Genomic DNA, 19,692 nt, shown 5'->3' with positions numbered 1-19,692 from the left:
CGCCACCCTCGCCTCGGGGCTCCGGCCGCCCTTCCCCCGGCGGGAGAGCGGAGCCCCCGCCGGGGCTCGCGCCCCCCCCCCCCTCCGGGCTCCGCCCCCCCGCAGGGGGGGGGGCGGCCGGAGGCTTTTTTGCCTGGGGCGGCAAAAAAGCCAGAGCCGGCCCTGTCTCCATTAATGCGTAAACTAGGGATTTATATCATGTGACCTGCATCCTCTCCCAGCTTTCTCAATGCCTAATCGAAATCAGCTGTCTAAAGCTCAGTCCAAACAAGATGAAGGAGATGCTGATAGGACAAAGGAAATGCATGGAAGAACTTGCCTCTCTATAACATCCCCTGCTATTGGAGGCATATGCCAAGAGGTTTATTAAATCTGTCTGTATCTTTGGAGCCCTTTTGCATTCAGTGCTAGCAGATGTCCAAATAGCCACAGTGGCCAGGAATCTCATTTCCATGTCTGACTTGGCAAAAGATTGTGCCCCACCCCATCTGACAGACCTTGCCACAGTAATCCCACAAATCCATCACCTCTAGGCTTCATTGCAACTCCTATCTAGGAATGAAGCCACACCCTGAAAGAGTTCCAATGGGTACAAAACACACCAGCTTGTTTTCTTAGCAGCACAGGTTATTGTGAACACATCACACCAGGGACATGCTGATATTCAAAACCCTGCACATGGACGGCCCCAGCTACATGAAAACACCCCTCCCTCTGTGACCATGATTTCCAAAGCAGCTGCCATGATTTCCACACGAATAATGAAACTCACCCAATAAGGGATAGCTCAGATGTGTGGGAAATAGCTCTCAAGAGCTGGAACTAGACTATGGAACTCACTCCTGCAAAAGACACTGGCCAGAGACATCGCTGCATTCATAACTAAACACAAAACTCATTTGATTTAGCTTTCCCTCAAATTACACACACACAAACAGCCATATAAAGTAATCATGTTATTTCTACTATAGGCTGTGAAGGAAGACACAGACTGATGACGAGGGCTGTAAAAGGTCAATAGAAAAAGTTGTGGTTCTGTATGGTAAAGCACCCTGAATTGCATGCACTCACCTGAGCTTTCTTTGAGCAGCATGCACTATTTGAAACAATGGAGTTGGGCTCACGATCTCCCAAGAACGGGCTCATGAAATTTCTACTTTGCATCGGATGAGAAATACCATGATTCCTGCTTTGCCCCAAGCAGGAGTAGCCAGGCTTAGCATGGGGTTGCCGGGGGATAAGGGGATGAATCTCTTCACCTGGTCACAAAGAAACTGTTGGGCATCTCCCAGAGTTTCCGTGACCCCATTCTACATAGTTTCAGACCTTCCTGCCCTATTGTATTAAATTAACTGACATGTATTCCTCCCACTTGGTCCAATATTTTAGACACAGTAATAGGCAATAGCAATATATACCTTAAAGATGAGCCCAAATCATCCCACCCTGAATTTAGATGATGACATTTGAATCCAGATGCAAACTTCTTGACTCAGGTTTGCCTCAGGAATGGAGAATGCCACTTTGCATGTACACAGCACTTTTCAATTGAGGAATTCACAGTAAAGATTAGCACTCAACAACAGCACGTGCCACGGAAAGTAGTAGTAGCATACTCATTTCATAGGCGGCTAAAGTGAGCACCAGTCACTAGAAAATATTCCCTTCTGCTTCTGCATAGAAGATAGTCTCATTAAGAAAGCATTAAAACAAAACAAAACAAAACAAAAAAAAGTTGGGCCATACTGAAAGATAAGCTGTCAGTACACTGCTGGTTATGAGCCCTCTTTGCAAACCTCATATACTAATCTTGCATATTGTAGTTCAGATTTGCGCATGCACAACTCAGACACCCACAATGCCTAATAAGCACACACACAGATATGTGAGCACAAGTCCACTTAGTGTTGCATATACACATGAAAATTGGGCTGTGTGTGTAAAGGATGCCTCAGCCACACCTTAAAGAAAATTGTCCTAGCACCTGGAGGGCTAAATGGAAGGAAGAAAAAAGGGGCCTCCTTGAACTAATCTACATCATTCTCCTCATTCCTTCACATCACACTAACTGCTAAGGTATTCTGAATGGTGGATTCTCTCCTCCCAGACTAGTTTGTAGAATCATTAGCTGGAATGAAAGAAAGAAAAAAACATGTGTAAGGAAGTTCAGGTGTGGCAGAATGGTGAGAGACTGAAATCTCTTCTTCCCCTTCACACCATCCTACACCCACCTAATGAGTAAAATTGTCTACTCCATTAACTAGACCATTAAAACAGTCTGTGAAATGAAGAATCTAAGCAATTAGCAGTCAGACCCAGACCTCAAGGAAGTGAGCACTGTATTTCCCCAAATCTGTTGAGGAAGCTGATAAATGAGCTGAAGTGGCTTTCTTCAGCCAGTCAGCAGCAGCAGAGCTGTTCTCACTCATGAGAGTAATTTCTGACACAGCAAAACCTTTACAGACAGTTCACACAAAACATGTTACCTGTGTCTGCGCGAGGAGGTTAGATGAAGCAATCTCATTACAAACCATATCAAATCTACACTTCTCATGGTGCCAAACATGCAAATTCTAAGACTGAATCTAATTTCACATACAGGAAAATATATAGAGAGAGATAGCAGCCAACCCTAAGGGGAACCCTCATTATCACAGCTCAACTGATACGGCAGGTAGTGCCAGCCCAAGAGACTTTTTCCTGTTCCCAAGGTGGTAATTTTGAAGATCTTGATTAATATGCTTTACTCAGGCAGACGAATCCAAATCTATCCAGCAGCTTTTGCAGTCTGGGTGACTCAGATAGGAATTTTCATGTATTTCACTTACTTAACTGAACTTTATTATGCCTCAAAGAAAAAATATTTGAAGAATATTAAAACTTAAAATGCATGTATTCCTGAGCAGGGCTGACCTCATCACCTGAATGGTTTATAGGTGACTGGATTGGGTTTTCCAAACTATAGAAGTGGTGCAATACATTGCTATAAAATGTTTCAATACATCATTTCACTTCCAGAGTCATCCCTGAGATACATGGATTCCGATCTCACTTTCTTGGTGCAATTGCAGTTCTTAATCTGTTGTATTATTGTGCAATCATGGGGATAGCAAGCCAGTTGTAATGACTATTTTAAACCTGAATGTCCAGGGTGCAGAAATATCCTTTCACCAAAGAAATGAAAATATAGGTGCTTGGAAGAGTTATTTTCAATTCCATTATATCTACCTAAGCCTTTTATTACACATAAAACGATTGGAAATTTGTGGGCATCCTAGATGATGGCACTTGCTGTATTTATCAAGGACACTAAGCCTTCTTTTTTGTGCTACACAATTTAACCATGTTAGCCTCCAGGACACGCATGCCCTGTTGTCACGTGCGTGCATTGCTCTATGCCATATGCCCTTGCATGTTGTGCTTATAGTTTGTCTGCATATCTCAAGAAAATCTTTGAGGACTATTATATATGATACATTTGTAGGTTCAGGTATAGCACAAATAAGATCTCAATAACAGAGGGGAGTGATATTCTTTAAAAAGAAATCATACTTATAGCTCCAGGTATGGTGTCTTTGAACAGCTCTGGTAGTGCAAGGGGACCATAAAAAGGCAGCTTAATCCACCTTCCTAGGAATTCCCTGGTTGGCATATGGCTGACAAATGACTACCACCCTCTCTGCCCCAGTATCAGAAACATAGCAGGGCAGGGTTAGGTATGGAGCATGGTCAGCATCCTTGTGCTACACCAATTCCAAGCTCCTGGATCCTTAGGGTGCTCTAACTGGACAGCTCCATGAATCAGGGCAGTGCAAAGGTGATGTACAGCCATCTCCCACTACCGCCTCAATTCAGTTCCTGTTCCAAATACAGCTCAACCACACCTGAGGATCTGGCCTGTTACCAGTTACTTCCTGATGGCCAGATGACTCGACGACCACAGAAATGGGAGGTGGGAAGGAAGCCCAGAGATGGGTCAGTTCTTTAAAAAAGGCGCATCATTATTTTACCAGCATCTACACCGATTTACTTTACGAGTAAAAGTCCCACTTTCCTACAAGTTCTCAGTGTCCCCCAAGTGTGATCAAAGTACTTATAGGAGGCAGACCCCAGCCTATGGCCAAACTCTCCCAAATTCAGCACCTGCTTTTCCTCTCTGCCCATAGTCTGTTCTCTGGAGCAGTTTCTCTTCCTCCAGCAGTGCACCCTACTTTGGAGTTCCCTCTCCTCCTGCCGCGCCTAGAATAAGCTGGGCCTGTATTAGATCAGCACCCTAGATCCCTCCCACCCCCAGGCAGGCTTAGCTAAAGATCAGTAGTTAATTGAGCCATCTGGACACACCCTAGTTCTATTTCCTGGAGTAATCAAACTTTGTACAGCTACTTCTTGGTAAATCTAGCTTCTTAACTATCTTGGGTTTTCCCTTGCCTTTTCCCCCCACTGACAGTTTCCTCTGTCATGTGGCCCTACGTCTGCATTTTATGTCTATAACCAGCTCTTCATAAGAGTACAGATTTCTTTTAAAGTGTTTAAATAATTGCTATGCTTTTCACAATAAAAGCTCTTGATTCTGCCTCTATTTTTTTTCCTGCATGTACTGTACAGAGAAGACTTACTGGCTCAGGTCACCAGTACAGTCTTCTCTGAGTGGTTGATGATGAGTTAATAAATTTAGGATGAATTAAACAGTAACAAGCAGCACCACTGAAAAGAGCATGAGAGAAAACAGCAAGCAAAGCTCCTAAAAAGAAACCACCTCGGCTTCTTGCTATACTGAAGGCATCAGCCCCAAGTGCCTGAAGAACTCAAAATATAACTGAATGATAAATGTAGAGCTGTCCCAAATATCACATCAGAGATTACAGACTTTATATCTATGTTGACTAACCAAACCCTTGGAAAAGCAACTAAAGGAAGTAGGAGGGGAATCAGAAAACACCCTAGGCGGTATGTAAAGAGCTTTGTCAAACCTCTCTCCGCATGTTCTAGTAGATGTGGAATAGAGATCTTAGGAGAAATTAACACCCTGTGAATTGAGACAATTAACATCAAACAGAGGCAATATAATGAGGGAACTTTATGGAGAGCAACATTCAAAGGAGAATTGGCTAGAGCAAGATAATCTATATTCACTGCAGTATTTCCTGATTATCCATTATCAGATGTTCTGAGCCCCTCATACCAACTTACTCTAGTCCTCTTCTTAGACTGGCTGTTACACAAATGGGATCAGCAGATGAACCATAGCCAGAGAAGTAGTCATGGGGCTTTGTGGGAGTGCAGGAGGGGAGGGTGTAACAATTCAGAAACACTGATTTTTGAAGTGAGAATAAGCCCTACTCCATCAACTTTTCCTCAAAGCTTAGAGATTTCTCCCCAGGGACTCTTATTTACTCTACACTCTACCCTAACCAAAGCAGTAAAAGTTATCCTTTGGTATAGTGACTCGGAGCTGCATACAGGAGTCTGGAATGGATCTGAAAGGTGCTTTATACTGTAACCAATAACCCCATATCTGACTTTTTTGAGAGGTTTGGCTGTGGGTTTCTCATGTTTTTTTCACAATAATCTTCTATGTAGTTCATGACTTGAGCAAACCTATAGTGATTTGTGGTTTTGCAGCAGAATTACCTAAAATGTGGTACTGACACAATGAATAGCAAGTCTGCAAACCCAGGTAGACCAAACCCAAAAAAACATGCTTGCCTAAATCCATGCGAAGCAAGACTTCCAGCTTCCACACAGCTCTAAAGTTGAGGCACAGAGAGGCTAAGTAAAATTAATGGGATGGTTAACAAGGCCACCCCTAATAAATGCTCTAATAAATTTGTTAGTCTCTAAGGGTTTGTCTTCACTACCCGCCGATCCGGCGGGTAGCAATCGGTTTTTCGGGGATCGACTTACCGCGTCTAGTGAAGACGCGGTAAAATCGATCCCTGATCGCTCTGCCGTCGACTCCGGAAATCCACCTCGGCAGGAGGCGGCAGCGGAGTCGGCGGCAGCGCGGCAGCGGTCGACTTTCCCGCGTCCTCACCGCTAGGTAAGCCGACCTAAAATACGCAACTTCAGCTACGGTATTCACGTAGCTGAAGTTGCGTATCTTAGGTCGGACCCCCGCTGCAGTGTAGACCTAGCCTAAGGTGCCACAAGTACTCCTGTTCTTTTTGCGAAGGCCACCCCGTTTGTCAGACAGAGCTGAAAATAGAACCCACGAGTACTGATTTCTCATCCCTTGTTCTAACAAACATTGCCAACCTGAAGAAAAACCAGAACAACAAGATACTTATCCTGAACCTCTCAAGTCATTTCTAGACTGCACACACTTAATAGCATTCAGATAGCAATCAGTCAACCAAAGAAAAAAAGTAATGTATTTTCCATATAGTGGTGACAGCTGTTTATAAAACACATTATGTTATGTATTAACATCTTCTACTGGATGGAATAGTCCTGGTTTGTTCACGTGCAGAGGCTCCCTGTATCAAAAGAGCTGCTTCTTTAGTTCCTTAAGTATAGATCTATGGAACCAAAGTGCCCAGCACAGCAAAACACCTAAGCACATGCCTAACTTTAAGAACATGTGTGATACCTCTGCTTAGTTCTTAAAACAGGATCAAGCTCAAAGAGTGAAAGTTGTCTTCCTGGCACTGCACGTACGACAATTGTCCATGGATAGCTGGGCTGTATTTTGCTGTACATTTGTTCTAACTGTACATAACACATACAGACTATTTGAAATATTATGAAACTGGCCAAAATTCACACTATTTAAGGTAAGTGGTAACAATGTAGTTTAAGTGTCTTTCCAACATAGCTACCAGTTTATGCAAAATGTTGTAGGTTCTTAAGATTTTAGGAGAAATCTGTATCAAACTGTTCTGCCATGTATGTTTTGTGCGCTATAAAATTATCATATTCTGCTGTACAAGACCCAAGGAAAAATAATCGCACCACTACCAAATTTGCCTTACTCAGGCAAAACTCCCACTGACTTCAGGATTTCACGGACTGTCAACACAGTGTTATCCATCATTTTCCTTTCTTTAGTTTTGCTTCTATTCCATTCAAAGTAAATATACAAGGCAATTAAATTCTAGCAATGTATTACATGTGGAACAGTGATAGACCTTGAGTTAAGAACTAGAAGAGCACCCTAATCCCATGGAAACACCAACACTCCATAAAAGGTCTATAATGGAATATAATGGAACGTATAATGGAATATAATGGAACATATAATATACGTTAGCCTTCTTCCATTGTTTTGTTTCTGGAATGTGTGAAGAGAGCATGTATGCGTTTTGTCAATTACCCAAAACTTATGCCAACTGATACAGAAGCCTGGGATATCTCTACAAGTATTAGCATAATCAGTGATGGGATTGCAGAAAGGGTTTTTATGAGTAAAAGCAAGGTACCATCTGAGTATAAAATTATTGCCATAATTTTAAACTCAGACATTTGTTTCATAAGCTTATCACTAAGGATTGCAACTATTTTACTGTTGCTCTAATTTTGTTAGACACCTGGGATTGCAGGAGTTCTTATACCACACAGACTGTGTTTTATTTAATTTCATTGGCCAACTTACTTCCTTAGATGAAAGCCTACCATTCCCATTTAAATCAATGGGATTACTAAATGTATTCAAAAACAGAATCTGTCCTTCTGTATTTATCAGACTACATGCATATGCTGCAGAAAAACATGAGTTCTTCTTTTCCTTGCCAAAACACTCTAACAAATATTATTCATAGGGAGGTAAATTGAGTCCTGCCAGAAGAAAAAGAACTTTTAAATCTTGCTCTTTGTTCAAGCAACACCACATGATTGTGTGTGAAAGAGAAAGAACGAGAGACAGAGCATTAGCCCAAATCTAGCGAGTTTAGGGACAAGACGGTCAATTGAGCAAAACTTCAATTACAGACTAATTTAATGTAGACCCAAGTACATTATTGCAATTCAATAAACATCTCTTTAGAATTAAGTGATTCCAATTTGCTTTCATTTCAGCTGTGTGCACGCATTTAGAATTTGTTAGTATCCACACCAAAATTAGTCAGATTCTTTCAGAAGCACTGATCCATGCAATCCCAAAGTGACACCACTGGTGCATGGGACTAACCTCAAATCAACCACTGAAAAATGTACCTGCTTAGAAAAAAAGGTGCAAGGCTTGGCAAAATAATACTTTATTAACCCTTAATTATCTCTCCTTTTTAGTTCTTCTACCATCTCTTGATCTAGGTGTCTAGGTACCTGTGTAACCCTAGCAACAAATTTATCAACAGCTCTTCTGCTGGATACTTCATCCATCGGTATTTACAACTTGCTCTTCCAATCATCTTACCTTCAATGGTTTTTGATCAGGAGACTATCAGGCACCTCCCTAACTAAGGTTGCACCTAATATTTTTTTTCCTCTGGAGGCTTGCCTTACTCCTTTGTGAATACAGTATGCTTCTAGATACACCTGCCTATGGCTGTCTATGTCCATTTCAGACAAGAATGCCTTCTTATTTTACATGTTTGATCCTGAAATGTGCCAAGCACCCACTCCCATTGTCCTCAATAGGAATTGTAAGAACTCAGCACTTTGCGGGATCAGTCCCTTTGTCACTTGTAGTTTGAGAATCCAGCAGCAGAACCAAGACTAGAACTCGGGACCTCCAGACTCCCAGCCTTGTGCTCATTCCTACACATCACACTACCAAAGACTGAAGACATGTGTCGATCTTTGGGATGCTTCCCCACAAATACTCCATGATTCATAGATTCATAGATTCTAGGACTGGAAGGGACCTCAAGAGGTCATCGAGTCCAGTCCCCTGCCCGCATGGCAGGACCAAATACTGTCTAGACCATCCCTGATAGACATTTATCTAACCTACTCTTAAATATCTCCAGAGATGGAGATTCCACAGCCTCCCTAGGCAATTTATTCCAGTGTTTAACCACCCTGACAGTTAGGAACTTTTTCCTAATGTCCAACCTAGACCTCCCTTGCTGCAGTTTAAGCCCATTGCTTCTTGTTCTATCCTCAGAGGCTAAGGTGAACAAGTTTTCTCCCTCCTCCTTATGACACCCTTTTAGATACCTGAAAACTGCTAACATGTCCCCTCTCAGTCTTCTCTTTTCCAAACTAAACAAACCCAATTCTTTCAGCCTTCCTTCATAGGTCATGTTCTCAAGACCTTTAATCATTCTTGTTGCTCTTCTCTGGACCCTTTCCAATTTCTCCACATCTTTCTTGAAATGCGGTGCCCAGAACTGGACACAATACTCCAGCTGAGGCCTAACCAGAGCAGAGTAGAGCGGAAGAATGACTTCTCGTGTCTTGCTCACAACACACCTGTTAATACATCCCAGAATCATGTTTGCTTTTTTTGCAACAGCATCACACTGTTGACTCATATTTAGCTTGTGGTCCACTATAACCCCTAGATCCCTTTCTGCCGTACTCCTTCCTAGACAGTCTCTTCCCATTCTGTATGTGTGAAACTGATTTTTTCTTCCTAAGTGGAGCACTTTGCATTTGTCTTTGTTAAACTTCATCCTGTTTAACTCAGACCATTTCTCCAATTTGTCCAGATCATTTTGAATTATGACCCTGTCCTCCAAAGCAGTTGCAATCCCTCCCAGTTTGGTATCATCCGCAAACTTAATAAGCGTACTTTCTATGCCAATATCTAAGTCGTTAATGAAGATATTGAACAGAGCCGGTCCCAAAACAGACCCCTGCGGAACCCCACTCATTATGCCTTTCCAGCAGGATTGGGAACCATTAATAACAACTCTCTGAGTACGGTTATCCAGCCAGTTATGCACCCACCTTATAGTAGCCCCATCTAAATTGTATTTGCCTAGTTTATCAATAAGAATATCATGCGAGACCGTATCAAATGCCTTACTAAAGTCTAGGTATACCACATCCACAGCTTCTCCCTTATCCACAAGACTCGTTATCCACCCGTTATGATACAAAGGATGTGTATCAACATATGGGGCAAGACTCATGGTAGGCAAATTCAGTCTCAATACCCTTTGATATATATTAGCCACTACAGTTTTCCACACAGGGCTGCATTTCAAAGAAGCCCAACACTAGCAATTAGAATATTTTTGGTTCAGACAACAGCTACCTTTATTGAATTGATTTAAATATTCCCTCCTTTTATTAAAAATGTAAAATCAAGTAGTATTAAAACATTCACATTTTGCACCTAGCCTCCTGGCAGTCACCCACATTTCTTTCAGGGTTAACTGTGGTTGTGAATCATTCTTTAGCACAGTCCTTTTAAGGGATTCCGAGACTGTAGTATATTGTAGCTGTGGCCAGATCAGTGCAATCAACCCAGATTCAGGGGACAATAAAAGTGACTTAAAGACACCTTTGAACTCTCCCCTCCTGATCTCTCCTCAGGTGCAGCTCAAGATCTGAGCCTGACTAGAAACTCCCTTTCCCTCCTTGAAGTAAGTTAAAATCAAATAGACAATTAATGTTTTGGGATTTTGTTAAAAAAATAAGTCTGCATGATAAATGACAATTCACCCAGTGCATCCTGTGCGCTCTGAACCTACCCTGTTCCAAGCTCTTTGGGCAAAGACTGACTATTTTTTTGGTAGTTGCAAAAAAAATTATTGGGCAGTTTCAGGCACACTGACACAGGAGTGATAATAGATAGCACTGGAACAAAGACCTGGCTGCAGTCCTCCTCAATTAGTATTGTTGCTGCCGCTTGGCACTTCAGGGCAGCAGAAGAGCCCACCCTGACACTATTTACATAGCGACATAGAACACACTATGGCACCTTGACAGGATTATTTGTGCCTTATAAATTACTGTTAGGGAACAAAGCTGAAATCTAGAGGTGGTCAAACTGTTTCATGGAAAAAATTAAAGTATCATTAAAAATACTTATAAATATGTATAATAGACATAATTAAAGGGCTGATAAATGGGGTGGTAGCCAGAGAAAGTTTCCCTTCTTCATTCAGTTTTTAAAAAGAGGACTGAAACTCTTCTGTAGCTTACACCCTATATTTTGCTTAACTTTAAAGTGCTATAAACTAATGAAGGAGGCAGATATTTAGGATTGTAAATATTACACACAGAACAGCTGCCATTTGGGAGAAAAATGTGCAATATCTACACACACACACAAAATGCATGATATATGTGTTGTTGGGTTCTTGCCACCTACCTTTCACAATTAATTCTGCATAGTTTGAAACACCAGAGCCACCATCCGAGCGAATGACACACCGGTATTTGCTGATGCTGCGCTGAGACGTGTCTGCTACGCTGACTGTAGCAGAAAACCGTCTGTGGTTGACCACCCTGGTGACCATTAACGCGGTGTCCCTTCCATTCCACTGCTGCCAGGGAAACCAAGAATAAAACAAGTGATGAGGATGTGGCTGTAAAACATGGCTTTTTTTTTTTTAAAGCTACTGACCAATTTTTGTTATTATATTTTATAGTAACACAGTTACACTTTTTTATTTACCTGAATCTACCATGTTAGAATTTACATAGGTGCAAGTTTCCAAAAGACCTCCAAATGTGCACCCACAAAATGTACTGGATACCTGTTTGTGTGCACTCATATGCACTAGTACCCTTGCATACTGATGTGGGGAGTTGTATATTCTTTCAAGTTTTGCGGATATATTTTTGGATTGCATTTAACAGTTTGACTCATTATACATACAGCAATGTCTAGGTAGGAAGATGATCCAGACTTCCAGAGATGTTCATATACAATGTATTTGCATGCTTAATTAGCATCTGCAAATACTACAACTGAACAGATTTTGTACAGCATTTTCTTTGTGGATGTTCAGATGTGGCAGTTTGTTTCAGACTAATTTGAAGACAGACCATTTGCAAAATTTGGGTTGAGATCCACGTTTAGATTTTGAACACTCCCAATTTTTGAAGATGTTCAGACCTCCCAGGATTTTGGTTCACATTCATTTTGGCTAATCTGGATTACCTATTCTTCACAACAACTGGAACTGAGGTAGGTGAAAGAACTAGGCAGATATGTGAGTAAGGCTGTGAAAATGTAGTGTCATTTTGCCAATTTCCAGCAGTCAGTATTTCTGGGTGATGTCACTTTCATGAAATGCTCCAAGTTTGAAGAGTGGCAAACAATTTCTCACTAGCAACGAAAATGCGTCCCCCCAAACCCCTGAATCTGGGGTGGGTGGACATGTTCTCACATTACTTAGGTCAGAAACATTTTTCCACACCTCTAATCATAATGGCAGATGCATTTGGCAGCAAGAATCCAAGCAAGCTAATGCGTAAGCAATTACACATCTCAGAGGGTGGCTAGATTACAACATAAAAAAAATTCAGATAAAATGGAACTGCTAGGATATGAAGGTGTGTGACAGCAGCACAGTTAAAGAGACTTAAGTTATTTTGTATAAAACATATTACATTTCTTACTGACTCAAAAGTTTCTCCCATACTGATTTTCATCTTTTCAGCATTAGACAAACTGATTCCTATCCCCATCTCTTTCCCATGTTTAGAATTAAATTGGTATTTAAATTAGTTTTAAAAGTTTTAACTTCATTCCTTAGGTTACCAAAACCCCTTTGTTAACAAATCAGGAATATCACAGCAATTCTGGCAATGGTGCGTACCTGTCTGCAGAAGCAGAAGGTTCTAGAAATATTGTTCTCTGTAGGCTCTATAATAATAAAGAATAGGGACTAAATTTTGCTCTTAAAACCCTAATGCAGCAAAGTTTAAGTTCAGTTGTCTTAAATGAGCCTTGCATAAGAACAGCTATACTGAGTCAAACCAAAGACCCATCTAGCCCAGTATCCTGTCTTCCAACATTGGCCAATGCTAGATGCTTCAGAGGGAATGAACAGAACAGGTAATCAAGTGATCCATCCCCTCACCCATTCCAAGCTTCTGGCAAAGAGAGGCTAGGGACACCATCCCTGCCCATTCTATCTAATAGCCACTGATGGACCTTACACATGTGATTTGCTGAATCCAGACCTCAGTTGCACCAGTGTACAACTCATTTTTAAGTACAGTTGCCTTGCTCAGACTTAACATAAGTACAAGAGCAGATTTTGACCCTGTGTGCATTTGAAGTACATATAGCAAAAGGAAGTCTTATTGGCTTCGTTGGGATCTTAGTAGTTTAACAGTACAGAGTTTAAAGGAAGAGAAGAATTATAGTATTTAAAGCCTCTATGCACAAAAAAGTTGTAATTTTAAGATCTGGAGCACTTTGAGGGCTAGAAATAATTAGTGACCCTCAATGAGAAGCTGGAAGTCTCCCCTTTCCAGTTTGTTAAAGCTTCCATTTCTAACCCTATAAGACTGTGAAGCTCTGACCTTAAGTCTGTTACTGTACCCAGACTTCTGGTGCAGGCAAGCAGTGCTATGGTGCAGGACATATGGAGGAATAAGGCCTTTTGCTCCCCTGATCCTGGAGCAAGTTGGGGACTGGCTCAACCCCATAGTAACATAGAGCAATCCAGGTGATGGGGTAGGGGGTTGGTAAGTGGGGGGAGGGGTTGGAGCAAAAGGTGTCACCAGCTTTGTACCACCTGGGTATTCAACCTAAGGAAAATCACTAGCTGCCCCTTTAGGGCATTTTTCCAACTGCTTTGTCTGCTGGTCCTGAGCCTGGGATCAATGTGCTTTGGGGGAGTGGGAGGGAAGAGATGATTCCACACAAGGTGGAAACATTCTTGATTTTTAAAATTGATGTATTATAATGGCAGGTGTTTGAAGCAGCTTGGGCATTTGATCTGGTAGGATAACTTTCAGGGGAGTCTGCTAGGGGGCAAAGGGCAAGTGAGATGATCAAAGGTGCATGATTATTATTTATTCTTAGCGTTGTGGCAATGCTTAGAGGCAGCAATAAGGTTAGTATTAGGGCTCAGTCATGCAATCTTTGACTAATGTGAATAAGTACTACTCATACGAATAAAGGTTGCAGGATCAGGCTACAGGTTGACTATGAACGTAACAGATTTGTTACATTTTCTATGGTGGCCCCACAGAGCATTACCTTGAACTCTGAACTGCAACTTTAAACAGCTTCTTCAACAAAATAGTTTGGAATTTTGCCCCTATCCCTCAGTTCTTCCTCACCTCTACTCATTTTGACTATGGATGGTTAGAAGGAAAGACCACCAGCCCAAGCTTCATGGCACTTTACCTGGAGCCAGAGTTTGTCGTGCTGAGACCACTTCCCCCCAGCGATGCACTGGAATGTTGCATTCTGTCCCACGTTGACCTCCACATTCTGCAGCCGCAGGAAGTGAGGCGCTTTTCCTAACAAAAAAAATTCAAAGTATTACCCAGGTAGAGTGTGACAGTAATTGATGGTGTCATGTAGCCACGGGAAGATCCAGGCTCAGCAGATCAGAGGAGAATGCCAGGCTTCCCCATTGACACAGTGACTTCATAAAGCAAAGCCAAGCGGTATTGTTTAATTATTTAAAATGGGGAGATTGATCTTATGCAGTAAGGCCAGATGGCTCATGTAACCCTTTGGCACAATAAGAAAGTGCCCTAAGTATCAGCTCTACAATAGAAGTTCACAATTATTTCTAACCAGCACAGTTTCATTACTGTTTGCTATAAGCAGAGAACAATTTCTTCTGAGGAATGGGAAAATGTCACAATTTAAAGGGTCAAACATTCAAATAGTGAATTTGCAGTGAGTGATAGACACAAGCAAGTTTTCCTAAGGCTTTTTCAGGTTCACTGATTGTGAAGCAAAACCCTGGAGTTTCAGAGCTATATCATTTCGCTGTTAGATTTTAAATGTCCATTCCCTCATTCACCAAAAACAAAACAAACACACCATGCACACACATACCACAACAGACCGGTGACTTTTAGAACTAAGCAACAAAGCCAGGCTGTTTCATGTCTGAGAATTAATTGAGAGGAAAATAAAGCATTACAACATGAGCATACAAGGCTATGAACTTTATAATATTCCAGCTGACCATTTTTAAATGAAATTCACCTGTGCAGGTTGCCAGCACAAGGTGTATATACTACTTCTATCCCTAGGCCTTGTGCTGTTCTGAATTTTATTCTGAGTTTATTACTAGATTTAGGATGAATTAAAAAAAAAACCTGACAGATCAGTGCACATTATTATGACTAGACCATCAATGGGCCATGTCATTTCAGAGACTATATCCAACTATATTCCCAGACAACCACCATTAAGTACCTGGAAAAGGGTGTGGGCACCTATAAGCCTTTATAAATGCAGAACAGGTAACAGCGTCTAGACACCTATTTACATGCACATATGCTGGTGCAAACAAGTTTGGCAGACATTAACAGAGGCCAGTTGAAAAGTTGGTCCATTGTATGTACATGTCTGTACTATATAATTTAGTGTTTGCCATTCACTTAGATTGCAAACAGCCCAACCAGCTGACCTAAAGTATCCGTATACTATGATCTTTATAGCTGGTCAGTAGTTGTAGCAAAATCTATTGAGAAACCAGCCTTTGGCTGAAGGTGAGTTATGCACACCTGTTACCTGAAACAGAGGCCTTAGCACAAGTGAGCAATGTGCTGCAGCAGAAGTTATAACAGCTGAAGTGGCTGGAGAACTGAGGCATCTAGTTTTCCCCTTTAGTGCTTTAGTAGGGGCCACGTCTGCTGATTTTTAAGCTTGTGTCTGCCACACTTAAGCTATGAAAAAAGCAAAAATTAGGTGAAAATAAGGGCTAATAATGTCAAATCCCTCCTCAGCACGAGTTTACCAGCAGTGTTCTGAGTAATAACTATAGTAAAATGAATGTGAGGGGTGAAAGCCATAAAAGTTCACAGAACATGTCACTGATATTTCAAGGTGGCTTTCATTCCTGGACCTCTGCATGTGACCTGAGCAGTAGAGGGGTGAAGCATTAGGAAAGACTGCAGGGGATTTATAGTTTATATGGAACACTATACCACACAGGTTGAAAAAGTCCCCCAAAACAGGGTATGATGTGCATGGTTTGGGCCACTTTATACTGCTATCAGTCTCCTTTTTAAGCTTGAGCTGTGTGGAAAACTTAAAAACACAAGGATAGCCATATTGGGTCAGACCAATGGTCCATCTAGTCCAGTACCCCCGTCTTCTGACCTCAGACAGTGCAAGATGTTTCAGTGAGAATGAACAGAACAGGGCAATTTCGAGTGATCCATCCGCCATCGTCTAGTCCCAGCTTTTTGCAGTTAGAGGTTTAGGGAAACCCAGAGAACAGGGTTGCCACACAAGCTCAACTCCATCAATACAATTCTAGCAGTCAAGTCCTACAGTCCCTGAAAAGAATGGGAGTTCTCCAGGTAAGAACCCAGGATTTGTCAACTGATACTAGCCAAGTTGTGATGCATGTTAACTATACTGTTCTGTTTAAAGTTAAAAGGAAGGAGGCAGCTGAAGTCCAATTCTTTCTGAATATTTACAAGGAATTTTTTTTCCCTTCTACATTTCTCAAGGCACAAGGTGCGTTAGCAGTCAGTGGTGGACAATAAATAAGCTTCCAGAATATGAGGTGAATAGAAGGCTCAGAAAGTGATTAAGCTTTTAGGGCCAGATTCTCCAAGCTGCTCAGCAGGCAGCAATTCCCATGGAGAATAGGAGCTGTGCATTTTCGAAGATCTGATGCTTAATACATGAGTCAGATCAGTGAAGTGTGATATTAGCAGCATTGCTGTTTCTCTACATAGATTTCATACACAATGGTGTCAAATCAGGAAATCATCCCTATTCAGTAAAATACTTAGGCATGTGCTGAACTTCAATTTGGGACTTGCACACATACTCAAGAAATGGGATTAATGGGATTAGGCACCACTTTAAATGCTTTCCTGAATTTGGGCCAGAGCCGGTGTCCTCTTTTTCCCTTTTTACAGCCAATAACTTTTTTGCCCAGTCGCTGCCTCGTGACTGGGTAAGCAGATTCTTTGCTACAACCAACGTGTTACTCCATGTAAGCACACCATTTGTGGGATTTGTTTGGATGCTGCCAATCAGCTGCAGCATGTGGTTAATATTGATAGTAATTATATCTTAATGAGGTAAATGTACCCAAAGGCATAGACAATGGGCACATGTCATAAATATACATATAATAAAGTAATAATGGCGATTATCCATACCTCAGTTATCAGAACTGCCCTGTTATATTAAACTGGCTCATGTCCCCTGATGTCTATCACATTAAATGTTAACTGTAGGAAGCCACTATTTGAAAGTTGTAATTAATCCCTGTTGTATGCCGCTCACTGAGGTTACAGTAAATAGATACATGATCAATGTGATTTCAGGAAGTGTAGCAGCTGTACTAATATACCTGGAGCTGTGAATTGGTGAGAGGAGAGATGTAAAGCAGAGTAAATGGAGTGGATGGTTTGCTGCCTTTCCAAGTATGACCGGGCAGATAGAAGACACTACCATAGGTGCTGTATATGCAACATTAGATCATGACTAACAAAACTGAGGTGTCACCCAACAGTGCAATTCAATCCCAAACTCTTCATTTATTGAAACTCTAAAAGGCCTGGGAGCAGCTGAGGATTGCTCAGGAGAGCATGAGTCTCAGCTCAGATAACTGAATTGGTTGAAGGGGAAGAGCACATGAGGCATGGCTAGACTCATTAAAGGGCATGAAGTCTCTTACAATGTTTAAAAAAGGGATTTTTAAAAATTGTATTTCACTTAAATGGCCAAACTAACACCCTGGATCTATACAAACATGGGGAGAGTTCAGATCCAGTCAAAAAATCCAAATAGGACACATCACATATAGATAAAACTGGGGGGACAAATACAGTACTAACCAGCTTTCACAGTGAAATGGACGTGTATTAAACTCTCTGGGTAAGCTTGTCTCTCTCACCAACAGAAGCTGGTCCAGTAAAAGATATTACCTCACCCACCTTGTCTCCAGTCCACAGTAAGCTGAACGCTTTGAAAAAGGATACATATTCTTTAAATACCTTCATGGAACTGCTGAGTGGATTTACACTCTGTTAAAGAAAATAGCTTTGGGGTATTTGGGAATGTTGCACTAATGTGTGCAAATGCACTTTTTAAAAGTTAACTGTACTATCAAAAAACCTTTCATTCTTCTTCCTTGAATGGTCTGAATAAGAGCTAACAAACAATCAGAGCTTTAAATTGCTTTAATAATAGAAAAAGATTTAAACAGACACTTTGGCACTGGCTGTAGATTCTGAGCTTTGCTGCCTGTTGCACGACTTGCAAAATTATGTATTTATTCCAGGCTGATTGCCTTCACTCTGTAAGCATTTTGGAAGGATAAAAGATGATGTTTTAAAGCTGATTGAATTGGGTGAATTGCTCCTTCACACTCAAAGCCTGGTATAACACATTAACATGGCTAGAGAAAGAAAGAGTGCTTACTGCATGGATGGGCAAGGACTCTGACTTCATCCACAGCTATGTACCCCGGATGTCCCTTCAAAGACACGGATTCAAATATCACCTGAAACACAGTGAGAAAAGCCTTTCTTACAAACACTAGCTGCAGGAATCATTTGAACGTTTGCCCCCTCCCACCCAACCCAAGTGCCTGAATCATTCAGGATTCTCCAATTCTGTCATTCTTGGTGGGGACTAAAGACCTGTTCAGGTGTGTGCACACATATCAAGATGTTCTCTCAACTAGGTTTTGCACTGAATTTCAACTCCATTTGGTACAGAAATTGCTAGAGATTTATGATAACCTAATTTACCTCGTTACCAGGAACAGAGAACCCTTTGTCAGTCTTTTATTTGGAATAAAGACCCACCTGAGCTGAAATTCGTTGCCGATCTGAGGCCCACTCTGGGAAGTCATTAGAAGAGGGGGGTGTTATTTAGTCTGGAGAAGAGTAGAGTGAGGGGGGATTTGATAGCAGCCTTCAACTACCTGAAGGGAGGTTCCAAAGAGGATGGAGCTCGGCTATTCTTGTTCTGTCATCTGCCACCACTGAGAAGCAATGGTCTCAAGTTGCAGTGCGGGAGGTCTAGGTTGGATATTAGGAAGCACTATTTCACTAGGAGGGTGGTGAAGCACTGGAATGGGTTACACCTAGGGAGATGGTGGAATCTCCATCCTTAGAGGTTTTTAAGGCCCAGCTTGACAAAGCCTTGGCTGGGATGATTTAGTTGCTGTTGTTCCTGCTTTGAGCAGGGGATTGGACCTCCTGAGGTCTCTTCCAACCCTAATATTCTATGATTCTATGAACCTGTTACAGATCCTAGTAAGTGGCCCCTCATGACTACTCACTAGGACAGATGTGAGGGGAATCCAACCCTCTGTGGTCTGGATTCCCAGGGTTGTTTTAAGTCCCTGGATCCTGAACAGAGTCCAGCCACTTCCCCAATCTTGGGGTCCCTAGACTTACTCTCAGGGCACAGATCTGCTGTCTGGAAGCCCACCCTGAGAACTGGAACCCACTGTCCAGCTGCCTAGCTCATCTGGGAACAGAAGTCACCCCTCAGGCTCCCTCATACTTAAAACACACCCTCTCCCAGAACTCCACCCCAAAGCTATGAAACTTCTGGGTTGTGTGGGTATGCAGCAGTTGTGAAGCAGTCAACACACTTACTCCTTGCACAGAGTCTAACACATTTGCTCTTTTATACTTCATCCTGTAAAGCACAACAACAAGCCTCTTAAA

The 19,692-nt window shown here is 41.7% G+C and overlaps 1 protein-coding gene across 2 annotated transcripts in view; it reads right to left on the bottom strand.

The window, feature by feature from the left end:
* Positions 1-19,692, bottom strand: part of PTPRT (protein tyrosine phosphatase receptor type T) — a 715,579-nt gene that overhangs the window by 427,683 nt on the left and 268,204 nt on the right. For both annotated transcript variants that reach the window (XM_065414819.1, XM_065414820.1), the window contains exons 4-6: positions 18,431-18,512; positions 14,204-14,319; positions 11,204-11,378 (exon numbers count right to left, since the gene is read on the bottom strand). In XM_065414819.1, the coding sequence (XP_065270891.1) occupies positions 11,204-11,378; positions 14,204-14,319; positions 18,431-18,512 (373 nt within the window). The remainder of the gene's footprint in view (positions 1-11,203; positions 11,379-14,203; positions 14,320-18,430; positions 18,513-19,692) is intronic.

The sequence above is a fragment of the Emys orbicularis genome, chromosome 12 (genome assembly GCF_028017835.1).
Source record: "Emys orbicularis isolate rEmyOrb1 chromosome 12, rEmyOrb1.hap1, whole genome shotgun sequence".
Taxonomy (NCBI): domain Eukaryota; kingdom Metazoa; phylum Chordata; order Testudines; family Emydidae; genus Emys; species Emys orbicularis.
Note: the sequence above shows the minus strand (reverse complement) of the source record. Positions and strands in the feature narration are given on the sequence as shown.